The sequence below is a fragment of the Tiliqua scincoides genome, chromosome 4, assembly GCF_035046505.1.
Source record: "Tiliqua scincoides isolate rTilSci1 chromosome 4, rTilSci1.hap2, whole genome shotgun sequence".
Taxonomy (NCBI): Eukaryota; Metazoa; Chordata; class Lepidosauria; order Squamata; family Scincidae; genus Tiliqua; species Tiliqua scincoides.
This window is the reverse complement of record NC_089824.1, coordinates 196876618-196893276: the sequence shown is the minus strand read 5'-3', so window position 1 is coordinate 196893276 and position 16659 is coordinate 196876618. Positions and strand designations below refer to the sequence as shown.

The 16659-nt window shown below is 41.2% G+C and overlaps 1 protein-coding gene across 2 annotated transcripts in view; it reads right to left on the bottom strand.

The window, feature by feature from the left end:
• Positions 1-224: 224 nt before the first annotated feature.
• Positions 225-16659, bottom strand: part of DHX35 (DEAH-box helicase 35) — a 46995-nt gene continuing 30560 nt past the window's right edge. The window contains exons 16-22 of one of the 2 annotated variants that reach the window (XM_066624084.1): positions 15283-15377; positions 14320-14397; positions 12740-12869; positions 11952-12033; positions 9655-9726; positions 6701-6839; positions 225-2507 (exon numbers count right to left, since the gene is read on the bottom strand). In XM_066624084.1, coding sequence (XP_066480181.1) covers positions 2463-2507; positions 6701-6839; positions 9655-9726; positions 11952-12033; positions 12740-12869; positions 14320-14397; positions 15283-15377 — 641 coding nt within the window. In that variant the 3' untranslated portion in view covers positions 225-2462. The remainder of the gene's footprint in view (positions 2508-6700; positions 6840-9654; positions 9727-11951; positions 12034-12739; positions 12870-14319; positions 14398-15282; positions 15378-16659) is intronic. The other variant, XM_066624085.1, reaches the window with a different exon arrangement.

Here is a 16659-nt window from a genome sequence, read left to right as displayed (position 1 = left end):
CTGCTATTTAATTGACTATTACTTTCCACTCTGATATTTAAGTTGCTGACTAGTGAACTTTAAAAATAATGTTGTCTATAATATTTCTTTAGTTTGTAATACGACTTACGATTTTGTCACTTTTGATTATTTTAATGCAACAGCAGGACATGCTTGAAATAAATAATATAAGATTTGGCCTGACAAATGATACTGAGAAAAAAAAACTGTTCGACACAAATCACTAAGGTTTCTCGATTCCACAGCTTTATTTTTTTCTAAAGTGTATTACTAGAGATCAAAGCAACATGGAAAGTTTACATATCTTTGTATCCAGGCCTTTGTAAGCTCCTCTGAAGGACGAGTAGCTTTAGATGCAATCAGATGCCCCTTACAGAACATTGACAATATTCTGGACACCATACAGAACAGAAAAATAAAGACAATCCCAGCTCTAGAGAGCTCACATACCAAGAGAGAGAAGTACACAGAAAACCAGTCACATCAGAAATCCAGAAGTGGGAATGACTATCTTGTTAAGCTGCTGATATATATACATAATACAATGACATTACTCAGGTCACACATTGATAGAACAAGCTTCTCTGCAGGTTTGTGGGGAGCAGAATGGGAAGGAAGATCTGAAAGAGATTCATAATGCATATCTAGGGCAAGGAAGACACTTATTCTATGTAAAAATTGCTATCATTTACATACATTTAAAAAAATTGAAAAAGAGAACAAGGCATTCAACAAAACCAATGTTCTTTAAAAAAAATCATTCTAAAATAAATATCATCTGAAAATAAATATATAATTATCCAAAACTATACTGTTAATACAAGGAGGGGAATTGTGGAAAGGCAGCCAATGCACAGGCTAACCAGTGCTGGCAACATAGATCACCCACCATCTTTGAAGAAGGCAGTCCTAACAGCTGCAACGAGCAGAACGTTTTATTAAAAATGTACTGGGGGAAAATGGGAAAAATACACTTGAGTTTACCCAGTTCATGAAAGCACACTTTGGCATTTGTTAAACCCAGCTAAAAGCAGCACAGACAACAGAATTTCAATAGCTCAAATCTGATGGGAGCTTTCTGAAAATAGGCCAATTTTATACACAATTTTATGTGTATATTTTATATACAATTTTATGTAGGGAATAGAGGGCCCCTGCACATGTTCTGTATGACTGTACCACAATGCAACACTGGACAAGCTAAGGGACATGTCCTCATGTCTGAAGTGGAGTTCATCAAATTGCACTCAAGAAAGGGGGCTACAGAGACTATTGGAGAGCAGAAAAGTGCGCCCCTCTTCACTAAGCATCGTTCTTTCCTACACAGAGTAGCATTAGCAGCAAGATAAGAAATGCTCTTTTGTTTGGTGCAACATGAGATGGTTCTGAGACCATCTAGTGAAGCCTAAATGGCTTAAACTCTGCCACTGCCCTACTTCCTAATTCATGGCACCTCATCAGCTTCCTACCTATGAATCACGAAAAAAATTCCTTCTAAGTTCTCCTGCCCTCACCAGTGTACAGTCATCTCCATTTGAGAGTTCAGTGACTGACTGGTGACAATTATGTCTCTTAAGCCAAAAGATACATTTTGCTAGGCCACAGACCGGGCACACAGGTTTTTGGATATTTCTGAGCGAGACTAGCCACAATCTCTTTAGTTTTGAAACAAAAAGCAAGCAACTAAGGGCTTGTGCTATAACCCTCCCAATTAACAGCTACTTAAAAAAGCTTGGACCACATGAAAAGCTTGGTGCAGATGAACACATTATGTGTGTACTAAAATGACAGCTTCCATTTGGAAAGCAAATGTATAAAAACCAAAAATTTGAGAGGGAGAAATGGAGAAAGTCTGTAAAAGATTCAAATTCTATTGCTTCATAGCAACAACAACAAAAAATCACAGCAGTTAGGCACAATCACAGTTTCAAGGTTTTCAATGCAAACCATTAAGGTAATTCAAGGTTTTGCTGGTGGTCCCAAATCTGCCTACCATTTGCAAACAGGTCCGGGATGGCCAGCAGCTTTCACAGTGGTCTAAAGGATCCTGAGCTCTGCTTCCTCACTCTGAGGGCACATTCTCTCCCCCTTCCCCTCTCCACCCCAAGTGTTTTGCATCGCTATCCAAGCATTGCAAACATTTCCAATAATTTTCTATGTCTCCTTTTATACTGTTACATTTTTCTACCTAGTTTAAAAGGAGCAAAGTGCCCTGGTGAACAGGAGTGGTCACAATTAGACTGCAGGATAAAAATGTCCACAATGCAAGCTCTACTTAAGTGTTACAATGTATTGGTCATGCACAAATCCCTACAGGATCCTGGCAGGCAGGCATTTCAACATTTATAAATGATATGGGGTCAGGCTGCTAATTAACTAACTGTTGGATGAACTGTAGCACAGTTTCAAATCGGCGGCAGATTCAGCATCACATGTTGTGAAGTTCAACAAGCCACAGTGAATCAGTGGTCATCTACTTTAGCTCTTTTGGCTTTCAGGGAAAGGTGCTGCAATAAAAAGAACATACAACTCTTGGTGTCATAATTTCATAAGTGTTCTGCTACAATATTCAATCAATTCCAAGCACACTGAATTGAATGTTGGAAACGCTTTCTATTCATTGAACAATAACTTCTCTCCTATGACCATGACCAGCCTCCTCTCCAGAAAAACACAATGCTCAGCTTAACCATGTGTTGCATTTAAATCTGACCAAGATAAATCAATCATTTGCTAGAAATATTTTTTTGAAAACTACCATGCTACTCACTAAGAGTCTGCCAGAATTTCTAGTCACAGGAGGGAAGTTACTCAGCTATGGTGCCATTCAATATGAAGTATGGTAATTGTAAATAATTACCAGAGCAATTGCCAGTCACTTTTGATAATTAATGGAACAATTATTTGCATAACTGCTGTGCAGTTCAAGATACCGCTTCTTACGTGACAAACATACTGTAGACACATGGGGAGATGTGGTGTCAGCATGTTTCAGTGCTATCTACTAGATTCCAGAAGATTTTATATAATTGTAATGTTGGCTCATATCCTTATCATACCATACCTGAAACACTTGGGCTAAGTGACCAAAGAACTCCAGAACCTGTATGACCTGCAGCACCACCCATCTCAATGCATTACAGGACATAAGGCAGAGACAGTTCAATAGGGCAGGCTCACATACATAGCTCAGGCATAGAAGGTGATGTACTCAGCAGGGGTCAACCTTGGGGGGATCCAAGGGACAATCTGCATCTACAGTTTGTCAGGATGACTGACTCAGGGCCAAATCCTATCCAACTTTCCAGTGCCAGTGCAGCTGTGTTAATGGGGTGTGCACTGCATCCTGTGGTGGGGAGGCAGTCATAAAGGCTCCTCAAGGACACATTTGTTCTGCATTGCGGGGCTGCACTGTGGCTACACTAGTGCTGGAAAGGTGGATAGGACTGGGCTCCCAGTTGGTGCTTCTGGACCTCTGAGGCTTTTGACATTATCCAGTCCTTCTGAACTAGATGGAACTGGAAGACTCAATGCATCAGACTGTAGCAGTTCTGCTCCTATCTGACTAACCCACACCAGAGAGTGGCTCTGGATGACAATTCTACCACTTTGTAGTTTTCCTAAGGCAGTGTTTCTCAACCAGTGACACAGGTACTACCAGTGGTACTTGAGGTGGTGTCTGGTAGTACTCGCTGGATGCCTGGAGACCTGCCACCTGGCAGCAAGACCAGGAACAGCAGTAGGAGGCTCAGCTCACTGAGCAGAGCTCCAAAGCATGCTTTTCTACACTTGAAAAAGGCCTCCTATCCACTGTGAGCCTCTTACTGGTGTTTGTTGCATCACATCTGGCCTCCCAACCCAGAATAAACTGGTGATGATGTCACTGCTGGTTACTTCTGGTGGTACTTCACAGGTGGACCATGTGAAACGGCATGGCAAAGGACAAACATTGAGAAACACTGTTCTAAGGGGTCCTGTTAACAACTAGCCCTATGAAGCTAGCTTGTTATATAACCAATTGGTTAATTTATCAAACATTTTCTCATTCTTAAAAAACTAAAGAGGTCTGCTCACGTGACACAAGAAAGGACACAAAAGTTCCATAAGAGAATACAGTAAGCAGTGAGAGACCAAGGAAACCACCATTCTAGCAGTGTGTATCGAAACATGCACATGTTTTGCAGTAAACAGCGGTCCTGTCTTGGCACTTGCTTGTGAACAAGCTAGCAAACATATGTGGTAATCAACCAGTTATCCTCTTTTCAGTGTACAGTACGAACAATGACAAGGAATAACATAATGGGTTGCATCCATAGTAATGCTTGTAACTAGGGGTAGAGCAGTGGTGGCATTCTGCAAGCTGCTCAGTTCTACCCTGAAGTCTTGATTTTGCTTGATGGTTATATGAGAGAGTCAGGCTAGGTGTTGCACAACTGCTTGCACCTGAGGCTCTGAATGTGAAGCTGTTTTTGTTGCACTTGCATGACCGTGAACATGGCCTGAAGAGGAAGCACCTTCAGCTACAACTCCCTGAAGGTTGAGGAATCGTGGACAAATCCCCAAGTATTCATATACTCAAGGATTATGTGGTACATTGTTTCCTGCTTTCCTTATTGCAGGAGAATTGTTGCTTCATTATAATTATAAGATAGCAAGTCCACAACCATAGATAGGTCCCTTTCGATTAATTGACATTACTAGCTAGCAACTTGCTGATGAAATTTCTGAGCTTGCAAGCAGGTTGGTGTATTCCTATTCTTAACAGTGCTGCATTCTACTAAATTGCTAATATGTTCCATTCCATTCTGGCTTTCCTCAAAGAGCAGCAGCGGCAGCACTCTTATGACGTAGACCTGATCCCATGGGTGCCCTTCAGGGAGAAAGGCAGAATACAAATTGAATAAATAATAAAAAAATAATAATCGTGAATGCCAAAGTTGGCACATAGCCAACAATTTTACATCCTGCCACTGTTTTGCTGGCATCCTGCCAATTATGGCAAATTTGTGAAGCTCCTACAAAGTGTCTTGGGCGGGGTACACCCACCTGCAAATTCCACAAAGATTACAGTCGGTTAATGGCAAAAACATGCTGCTAGACTATACTTTGGAATCCATCCAGTGATCCATTACTGTGACTAGTTGCCCTAAGCTTCTCTGCAACACTTAAGATTTCATCATAGAAAAACACTGCATCCTTTGTACTATTCTGTATCAATAATATTTAGCATTTCAAACTTTCAAAGAACTTCACATAAATTAGCTCAGTAATCCTAACAGCCCTGCTAACATAGGTCAGCATAATGGTTCTTGAACTGCTTGCTGTAATTCTATATACGCTTGCCTGGAAGTAAGCCCACTGAACACAATAGAACTTACAGCAGAATGTGCATGGGATTGTGCTCACAGAAGGGTTAAGGCTGAGGGAGTCAGTGCTGCTACAGGTTACAGCAGGAATAATGGACTCAAACTCAATAATGGACTCAAACTCAACACCATGGAATAAAGGAGACAGGCTAAATGATTGCACATTCTGCCCCTTGAAGCCCCTTCTATGGTTAAGATCAGGGCTGTCAAACATTAAGGCCTGCGGACCAGAAATGGCCTACAAAGCTCTTTAGCCCAACTGGATAACTGGGCTCTCCCAACACCACCTTTTCCGCTGTGCCACTTCTGCACAGGGTCTGGGAGAAATGGAAAGAAACCTCAGAAGTCAAGAAACACTACAGGGATAAGAGGAGGAGATGCTGCTGAAGTGCTAGGAGAGCCCAATTATCATGCGGGCTACTCTTCCAGCCACACCACTTCTGCAGAGGTGTCACTTAGCAGAAACCTCTCAGCTGCTGAGCTATGAAGTGATGACTCACCAGAAGCGGCACAGGTGAAAGAGCAGCCCATGTGATAATTGGGCTCTCCCATATCATGAAAATATGATCAAGATTTGCATATTTTCTCTTCTGCCATTTGCAGCTAATGTATGTGAGAACAAGGCGCTCATTTCTGGTCACACTTGTTTATGACACCACTTCCAGCTCTCAGCAAGCACCATGAATGCTATTTGGCCTGCTCTGTGAAAGTGTTTGCTCTGTGTATGACACCCTTAGTTAAGAGGGTTCCAGGCTTATGGCTATCCAGATTCCTAGTTCAGAGGGTAATCTCATTAGCTGTAACCACAAATTATATATTGGTGGTGACAGTTCCATTAAGTGTGATAATCCCATCGTCTGCTTCTAACTGTGGTAAAATAATCAGGACTGTTGTGTCTGCACCAGTCTCACTGACATGGTTCTGTAATGCCAATTGTTTTGGATAGGATGGTGCTGTAAGACAAAAAGTCTGGCTTGAAAAGCAAAAATAGTCATACTTTCACCATATACATTTTCAACCATTTTTTTCATATTTCACTGACAGACAGAACGACAGACAGAGCATAAGAACATAAGAATAGCCCCACTGGATCAGGCCGTAGGCCCATCTAGTCCAACTTCCTGTACCTCACAGCGGCCCACCAAACAGCCAAGCAGTTTTCCATATTATGGTAGAAAAAAGCCTCAACATTTAAACTGTATTATGGGTTGTGTTGGGTATATCATATACAGGCTCTTGCCTAAACATAATTCCTTTAAATTATCTTAATCCAAAGCACATTTAACATGCACTGGAAAAGAACAGAACAAGAGCTGCCAATACGGCAATGGTACCGTTTGGAGTCTATGCCGAGCCCGTACCGTTCCTTGCTGGTAAAAGTGAGGGGCTAGTTCCAATAGCCAAGCAGATTCAATGGCTGTGACATCTCTCATGTAATATTTTGAGGTCTGTATGACTTCATTGTAGACTACCCTAAAAACAGCAAGAGGCCATAAGAATATAAGAACAATATATGGTGAACAATAAGAACATAAGAACAATATAAGGACAATATATGGTGCTATCGGCAGAGCACTCAGCAGCCACACTGAACACTTCCCTATGGAAGGGGAAAGGTGGGGTACAAATATTTGAATAAATACCCATTTGTGAGACCACTAAAAATGGCCTCATGATGTAGACACCAACCCTTAACGGCACAATCACTGCCTATATGCTAGATCAAGGATGTCCAAAGTTTTTGGCAGGAGGGCCACATCAGCTCTCTGACACTGTGTCGGGGGCCGGGGAAAAAAAGAATTAATTTATATTTAAAATTTGAATAAATGTACATAAGTTTACATAAATGTATTAAAGATGAACTTATATAAACAATTGAAGGTCTTGCAATAGCTCAAGCTAGCACAAAGCAAGGCTGGCCTTTCCTTTGCTGCCACTACTGCATCACAGACGTGAAACAGCAGTGGAAGGAGCCCTCATGCCACATGTAATGCGAGAGGTCAAACAGTCGCCCTCACACTGAGAGAAGTTGCGTTGGGCCAGTGCAGGCTTCAACAAATCTCTGGAGGGCCAGAGGTTCATTAGAGACTGGGGGCTCCCTGAGGGCCGCATTGAGAGGCCTCGACGGCCGCAAGTGGCCCCAGGGCCGGGGTTTGGGCACCCCTGTGTAGATGAGGAATATGCAAGCCCCCACTTGATGAGAAGGGGATAGGAGTATTCCAAAGGTCATGCAAGGGACCTTTCTCTGCATGCTGAAAAACACAGTCTGGAACTGTGAAGGTTTAGAGAAAATCCAGTACACTCTGTGAAAAAGGATCACTGTGGCCAGGTCTGCACGATCCAAGTACGGTTGCAGCTGGTGCACCAGCTCAATTACCTTGCCCAGAAACGGGATGTTGGAGACTGGCCGATAGTTATTCAACATAGTGGAATCCAGGGAGGGCTTCTTCAGGAGGGGGCGAACCACCGCCCGCTTCAAGGCGAGCGGCAATGTCCCCTCCATCAAAGAAGAGTTGACCACCCTCCCCGTCCACTCAGCCAGTCCCCCCCTCTAATCAGCCAAGCTGGGCAAGGGTCAAACAGGCAGGCAGACAGCCTCACACTCCAAAGGAGTCTGTCCACATCCTCAGGCTGCACAAGCTGAAAAGAATCCCACAATACTGGACAAGCAGTTGCCAAGGGGACATCATCAGACATTGTCAATGTGGCATCCAAGTCGCGACGAATACAATCGATTTTATCTGCAAAGTGTTGGGCAAACACGTCACAGCAGCTGACCATGTATTCCTCCTGGACTACCGAAGGGGCCTGATGAAGGAGGCCCCGCACCACACAGAATAGCTCTGCCGGACGGCTATCAGCAGACGCAATGGTAGCAGAGAAGAACGATCTCTTCGCTGCTACCACCGCCACGGAGTAGGCTCTATAATCAAGGTTAGATTACTGTAACGCGCTCTATGTGGGGCTGCCCCTGAAGACGGTTTGGAAACTACAATTAGTACAGAATGCGGCGGCCTGTGTGGTCACCGGAGCCAGGTGGTTTGACTCTGTCAGTCCGCTTCTCCGGGGGCTACATTGGCTGCCCATTCGTTTCCGGGCCCAATTCAAGGTGCTGGTTTTGACCTTTAAAGCCCTATACTGCTCTGGGCCAGGATATCTTAGAGACCGCCTACTCCCTACTCCCGTACAATCCAGCTCGCCATCTCAGGTCATCAGAGAAGGCCTTTTTGCAAGTGCCGCCACCCAAGGAGGTCTGGGGGGCGGCTGCAAGAAATAGGGCCTTCTCGGTAGTGGCACCAACATTATGGAACATTATGGAACACCCTTCCCCCTTGATTTGAGAATGGCTCCCTCTCTTGAGAGTTTTCGGCAAGGCCTGAAAACACTGTTGTTTAAACAAGCCTTCTGATTTCTGGCCTTCTTAACATTTTTATACATCTTTTAGTTTTTTACAGGCTTGATTCCTCGGTGACTTGCTCTTTTATTCTGTCTTTTAATCTGACTACTGTTTTTATGGCCTCTGTAATGTGTTTTTAAATGTTTTTATCTGCTATGTATTAATGTTTTTAAAATCTGTTTTTTTTAATATGTTGTTAGCCGCCCTGGGTCCCGTTAGGGAGAAGGGCGGGATAAAAATAAAGTTTTTATTATTATTATTATTATTATTATTATTATTATTATTATTATCCCTCTCCATACTGCCCACTGTCTTCCCAGGACATTACTTTTGAACATTTGTCAGTAGACTTACGGCTCATTTCTCATGGGCTAGTAGACAGAATCAAATTAAAATGAAATTAACTATCTAGTGTGAAAACACATTCTGACCATCCTCTAATAGGGCAGTAAATTCCAACAGCTGCTGCCAAAAGACAACAAAAATAGTAATAAAAGCCAACAGTACTGGTTAGTACTAATTAGATCATGTCTCAAAAATGAAGAATGTGAGTGGCCGATTATGAATTTCATACGTATTCTTTACAAAACATTCCAAAAATATTCCCCAGAAAAGAAATGCTACATAAAATATACCCTTTAAGGCTCTAGATTCTGGTCTTGAGCGTAAAAACATCTACCTAGTTTCCCAGTCAACAATGTACATATTTCTGTTCTTTCTGGTAACATGCCACATTTTGATTTTTTTTCCCCTCAGTATAGATGTAATAAAAACTTAATAGAACCAGGAGCATTCTGAACTCACAGTCTTCCAGCATGCACTGAATGTAGTGAAATTTGCAACTCTGCATGATGAACTGCAAACTCAATTAGATAATACATTAAAACATACCAACGAGGAGGTTTCTCTGCATATAGCACTGAGGTGGGGTGAATATGTAGTTCATGGTCGTCACGAATAGTCCTTGAAAGAACATTATTTTAGAGTTAGCAATATTTATTAATAACTACCTGAAGACAATGCAATTAAGGAGAGTAGAGAATAATGATCCTGACAGATATGGCATGGGCTGATTGGCTCTTAGTATCAAATTCTGGCAGAGATTTCAAACAACAAAAAAAGAAAGTGCTTGAAGAAGAATGCAAATTATCAAGCAATATTTAAGGAAAAACTGACATTTTGTCTTTTAAGGTCCAGCAGAATATAAATACCACAAGCAAATCTATCTTTACTTTTAAACAACTAGACAATAACCCAGTTCAGATGTTGTGCTGCATTATGTATTAAACATAATTAAACTGATATAGGAACTAAGGCTTCCATGGTCGCAGTTGTCACCTAATGAGAAATTCATTTTCAAGGTTTCAAGGTCATATTCACTAAGTCTAGAAAGCTCTGACCAGACACAAGTTAAAAAACTGCAAAATTGGGTGTGGATCTTCAGAGAGGCCACTGAAATTCATAAACACCACCAGAACGTGAATGGAAAAGAGGAGAGTCTTAGGCTCCAATCCTTTCCAAATTTTCCAGTGCTAGTGCAACCATGCCAATGAGGCATGTGCTGCATTCTGTGGTGGGGAGGCAGTCACAGACAGCTCCTCAAGGTAAGGGAACATTTGTTCCCTTACCTCGGGGCTGCATTGCAGCTGCACCGGTCCTGGAAAGTTGGATAGGATTGGGCCCTTAGTCTTAGTCATGATTGGACTTGGGTACCCAGCAACACCAGCATTTTAAGATTCAAAAAAGAGCAGGTTGAAATAACAGGTGCCTTTAAGAAAAAAGGAACTGAACAATGAGGTGATGGAAGAGCTGTAATGTGGTACAGGTCCAACCTTGTTATACATGGATTTTTTATTCACAGATTTGACTCAACAGGAATGGCCACTGCAAATGAGAAGAAATGAGCTGATCCCTGGAGAATGGGAAAAATGCATCCCTTTAAAAAACTGAACAGTCCTTTAACAATAGCCTCCTTAATGAGAGGGGGGGGCAGCTGGCTGACAATCCATCAATCCTTCTCTCTCCAGGCGACCCCTCCCTTCCCCCTGAGCAAGTGAAAGAAAGGTGATCACCTTGCATTGATGAAGGGAGGGACTGAGTGAAGTGCCTTTCTAAGCCCTTGGAGGAGGACTGATTGATGATTGTCTTCTTAATGACTCTTATCTTACACATCACAAAGGTCAGCAAGGCTGTTTGTAAATCACTGCAAAAAAAAACTTTAAATTGATTTGCTATAGTGCATTTTTTGCCATCCACATGAGTGCTTGGAACGGAACCCATACGAATAATGAGGCTCAACCTGTAATTGGGGATGGAATTAGATCAGCAGCTAGTTTAGTAAAGTCTGACTGTAAATAGTCTTGTTCTTGTCCTAGTGTTTACACTGGAGTCAGCTCTGCTATAAGCAGGTTGCAATTGTTAAGAGTTCCTACAGTTCTTTTGAACTTTTGGCAGGGTTATTTGCCATAGTTTTTTGTTTCATGCAGTAAATCGTGATATTCTTGTTTCTAGTGGGTTTCAGAATTTCCAGGTGTTAGTTGCATTTTCCTTTATTCCCTTGATAATGCTCTACAAAGTTTAAGGCAAAACATCAGGATAGTATCTAGACTTGGTGAATGTGGCTTTGAAACCTGGAAAATAAATTTATTATGTGATAATTAAACTGAGCTCTGTGCTTGCACACACATTGCCTCTCCTGCCTTTGTATGCACTGGGATAAAAGTGGTAATTTAGAGTTGCTGCATCCATCAGAATAGGATCTGACATGATGCAGAGTCTGATCTGCTAAGGCACACCAGCACTGGAGCTTGTTCAGATGTGTGCCTGAAAAGGCACCCGTTTCTCAGTGCATATCCCAATCAATACGCCATATGCAAGTGACATTTTCAAAGGCTTCAGTGACTGGCCAACCAATGAAAATCAGAACAGGGTTGGCAGTCCACCTAGTCTTCATTCGCATGAAGGCAGCTTCTGACACAAACCACTCTTTTTCAGTGGCTGTGCCTTTCTATTAAACCCTTCTTCAGAGACAAAGACACAACCTTGCCTGATCTAGTGCCACTGTATTCGCTTTTCATAGTCACTGTTCAAAGGATTGGACTCTAGTGATCAACAGCTGAACCACTAAATTTGGGAAAGCTAGAACAACATTTTCATTGAAAAAGGGAGACTTAACAATGGCAAACTACCTGTAGGCTCCAGTAGAGTGAAACCTGGCTGCATTTGCAAAGAATCCAGAAACTATACACCGCAGAACTGGGTCTGGATCACCTGAAATGAAGAAGAGGACCAGGTTGTTCTACAAAGTCAATATGACAGATCAATATTTCATGTAAAGAGGAAGTTAAATGCTTAGGCAACAAAAGCAAATACTGGAAAAAAGCGAATTTTACAAGTGGGGAGTGTTGAGCATTTTTTAAATGAAGATAACACAAACAATTATCAGGCTGCATGTGTTCACTTCAATTTTTGAGAGACATTGCATTGTTTGGATTTTGTCCGAGCTGCGAGATGTACAACAGGGAAAAGCTTTTCTACAAACTGGAAGCTACAACAAGTTGTCTATGAAGTTAATGACGCTTACCCCAGCTCTCCAAAACCCTTAATATTTCTAGCTATGGTAGTTAGCTTGTAAGCCACCTTGGGCATCTACTCCAGCAGAAGAAAGGTGGAGCAAAAATCCTTTAATAAATAAACTTCTTTTTAACAAGAAAAAGTTAATTTCTCTCCAACTCCTGAAGGAGAATATGAGAGGACCATAACAGGAAGTAAAAGCTAGAAGTACACATCATACAACACTGAATCTATTTGAAATGAATGGATGTTAAGTGATCACAATGAACTTTAAGCAAAGAAACCACCTCTACAAGCATTGTGAAGGAGAAATGCAGGCTGAATGTGGACATTTTGTTTTCTATATCTAACAGAGAATAAATCAGTGAAACAAGAAACGGCCAAGTGCTTCTATCCTTCCTACCTTCACTGGATTTTTTTGGTACTTTGAACTTGACAAGAAGTTTTTTCAGCTGCTCTCTCACAGTTGTTGCTCTGACAAGGCCTTTGTAATTCAGAAAGTGATCCTGGCACCACTGAGAACTCTTGTTGTGCTGCAAAGAAATGGGGACAGGTAAATTGCATGGCAAAAAAAGTTTTCAAATCATTAGTTCTCTTGAGACAACCTAACTTATCCAGTTATAATTTGTGACCTATTTGGTTAATATCAAAGTGCTCTCATAAATATAGAGATGGAACGCAAATGCAAGCCAAAAATCAGTCTACAATATGTCAAAATCAATCTAAAATTGTATACTGGCAAGAAAGGGTAATTATTCACATTGGCAAAAGAAGCTCTGATACATAGCTACCTCTGCAAGTTGAGGTGGCTACACCAAAACAGGATAATCACCATGTCATATGCAAATCAACATGGAGGGCGGCAATTTTATTCTTTAGAACAGCAGCAAGAGGTTGAAAAAGCAGAGCACATGTTGAATGAATGACTTCCGGGTGTAACTGAAATGCATTGAAAGAGCAGATCGTCTGAAAACGAACTGTTAAGGGATACCTGTAATTATAACACACACGTATACAAGTGCAGCCGCACTCCAAATGTTAAAAATTCTAGCTATGTGTGTACTCTACAAATTCATAAGATTGATGATGCAATGAAATACTTAACAGTTGTGGCTTCTGTGGAGGATTTTGTTGCCTCAGCTTATTCTAGGCCGAGTGTGGACCCAGGCTCCCGGCCTAGTCTCAGTCTGCACGTGAAGGTTTCCCTGCAGGGCCAGCCCCATTCGGGGCTTATTTGTAAGAACCCAAGACTGTTTAAATGGTGTTTTCTCTTCACTTGTTAATAAAACCTTTTTGCCTAAAATCTCTACCTGTTCTGGAATCAGTGAATTTGCAAGCCTCCCCACTCTGCAGGTATTACTGGCAGGGTGAGAGCATTTTAACAACCCTGCATAGCATTCTTGGGGAGGAGTTTTGCCCAAGGAATCCCTCTAGGAACCAGATCTCTAGGGCTGGTGGCAGTAGATTGGATCTACAAGGTCTAGTCCCACCAGGCTGCTCATTAAAACTGAATGGAAGAGTAGAGGACAGAAGGGAGTGAGTGCTTGGCACTAGGCATCACTGCTCTGGATTAGCAGGTGGTCACTGGAAGTCTCCCTCCTCTTCCATTACCAGAAGAATTCAGCATCCTGAGTAACTTAACATTAGTTTTTAAAAAAATTACACGTATACACCAAGTTTCTATTTCTTATGGCAACTGAGATAAGTTTCAAAATACACTAAAGTGTGAAAAAGTATATGGTGCAGCAAAACTCCAGAAATCAAAGATTTGAACAACACTTTTTGTGATCTGGGTGAAGCTTCAGTGCTCCGAGTAACTCCTTGTTTCCATCAAAACCAGAAATGACTTCATGTGACGCATGCTACACATCCAGTTCTTTTATTTAAGTATCCTGGATATTTCCAAATGGATTCATACCAACCAGATTCAAGACTGGTAAAATTGACTGGTCTCACGTACTTTATGTACTTTAGTTTGCTTACTTTTATAAAGGCTTCATAGACATTAAGCATAGTGAGATGATCACCCTCCTCCACAGCAAATTTTCTATGTTCTCTGATCTAAAACAGAAAAACTTTTTTAAACAAGAGTCATAGTTAATTTCCTTTAGTATAATCTCACTGACATCAATAAAACTTTATCAGCATAGGAAGTCTGGCAAAAAAAAAAAAAACCAGGTTATTTACATTCTCATTGAACCTACATCACTTGCTACAGCAGCCCAACATTTAAAACTATATAGAGTTTAAAATAATTTCGAAGAAAAAAAAATCAAGCATATAAAGAGATTCTCAACCACTGCCACTGCATACTTCAGACTATTTAGGCTCCCATCCTATACACACTTAAGCCTCACTGACTACAGAGCAACTTATTTCTGAATAAAATGCATAGAATTGTATCATTAACGTACTGCAATCAAGAAGTCACCTTTGAGCAAAAATTGCATCTTTTATCTAATGTTTTATCTATGGAGTAGTCTCTTCAGTTATTAAATACTTCATTTCCCCAATAACCTCTCAGAAAAGTTAAAGTAAATATTTTCCTCTCTCCTACAAGCAATATAAACATAGGAACCTGTTCCTTAAAGAAATAAACACATAAATTATTAGAAAAACAAGCTGGCTCACTAAGTATGTTCACTTTTATTTTATGTATTTAAAATACTGACAACCTTCCTCTCAATTGTGGCTACTAAGATACAGCTACCAACTGTAGTTCCCAACATCAAAAAAGCAATTATTAACAGCAAAGCATATAAATCAATAAAATTAAAACATTGGAAAGATAAAACAAGTTAAAACTTACTATAATTTTACTTTCATCCCCCCTCTTTTTCCTGTCTTACCAAACTGCAATTCTCTGCTTTATAACTAGAATATTTGGCTCTATACATCTCATGTCAACGAGTTTGCAGAGTTTCAGAGTGATTAGTGAATTCTTACAGCTTGTGTCTTTTGGCCTGGAGGAATGGTAAAGATATTCTGGATCTGCATCATGGCTGCAATGCTCAGGATCTCCTGGGAGCAACCAAAATTCCCTGCAAAAATGATTTAAAGAGAAAAAAAGGTTCTTCAGTTTCTCACTGCCAATGCTATAAAAGAAAAAAAGTATTCACTCTTTTACAGTTGTCATATTAAAACACCTCCAGCAGATGATGAAAGCAGAGCAGCTACAAACCAAGGCAAAATGTGAAGAGTTCAAATGGAGCTGGTTGAGAAAAAAAGAGGTTAAAAGAGGCCTTACTGTAAGAGAATCACTTCAGAAATACATGTAAATTAGGAGCCAATTCTATTCAATTTTCCAACACTGATGAAGCCGCAATGCAGCCCTGTTGTAAGGAAACAAATGCTCCCCTACTTTGAGGTGGACTCCATGACTGCCCCCCCCCCCACTGCAGGATGAAGCACACGCCCCATTGGGACATCTGCATCAGTGCTGGAAATTTGGATACGTTTGGGCTCTTAATTGCCATCAACAGACCCACATGCTGTATCTTATAGAACTATGTAAGAGAAAATGCTGCTATTGGGCTTCTGCTTTCTAAATGTAAGTTATTACTAAATGTTATACTAAATGTTAGTTGGAAATGTTCCTGGTAACAGCTGTTTTACAGGTTAGACCAGGGGTCTCCAAACCCCAGCCCGGGGGCCAGATGCAGCCTGCAGCAAGCCTCTATCCGACCCACGGCCAGCCTCTTGTTCCCTGAAAGCCTCTGGCTCACTTGGCCGAACATGACTGGAACTGTGCTCTGGTTGTGTCTGGAGGGTTGCATTTGGTCTGAAGGGCCAGAGAGATTGAATGAATAAGCCCATTCATTCATTTATTCACTCATTTAAGTTCCATCTCTGATTTCTTTACATACATTTTATATTTAATTTTTTTTCCAGCCCTCAACACCATGCCAGATATTTGATGTGGCCCTCTGGCCAAAAAGTTTGGAGAATGCTGGGTTACACCATAGTGACAGCAGGTCAGGTAACACAACAGCAGCAATTTGTAGACTACATACTATTTAACTTGCACTCTGAATGTTCAGTTCTCACCAAAGACAACACGTACACACCGGAAAAGAAGCAGCTTACCGTGCATAACGGTATGACAATAACTTGCTAACCCACTTCATGTTGCCTAATGTTCTGGCAAAATATCTGATACCATCAACTGTGACCTTGTTCTGTTCCACCTTCTGTCAATGAATTAAGTGTTTCAGTCCAATTTGCCAAATATTGTAACTATTATTTTCTGCCCTACTGCTTTTAAACCAGAAAGTTTCTTATCCAAAGATTCATTTGTCCATATGAGCTCAGGGACCATAACTG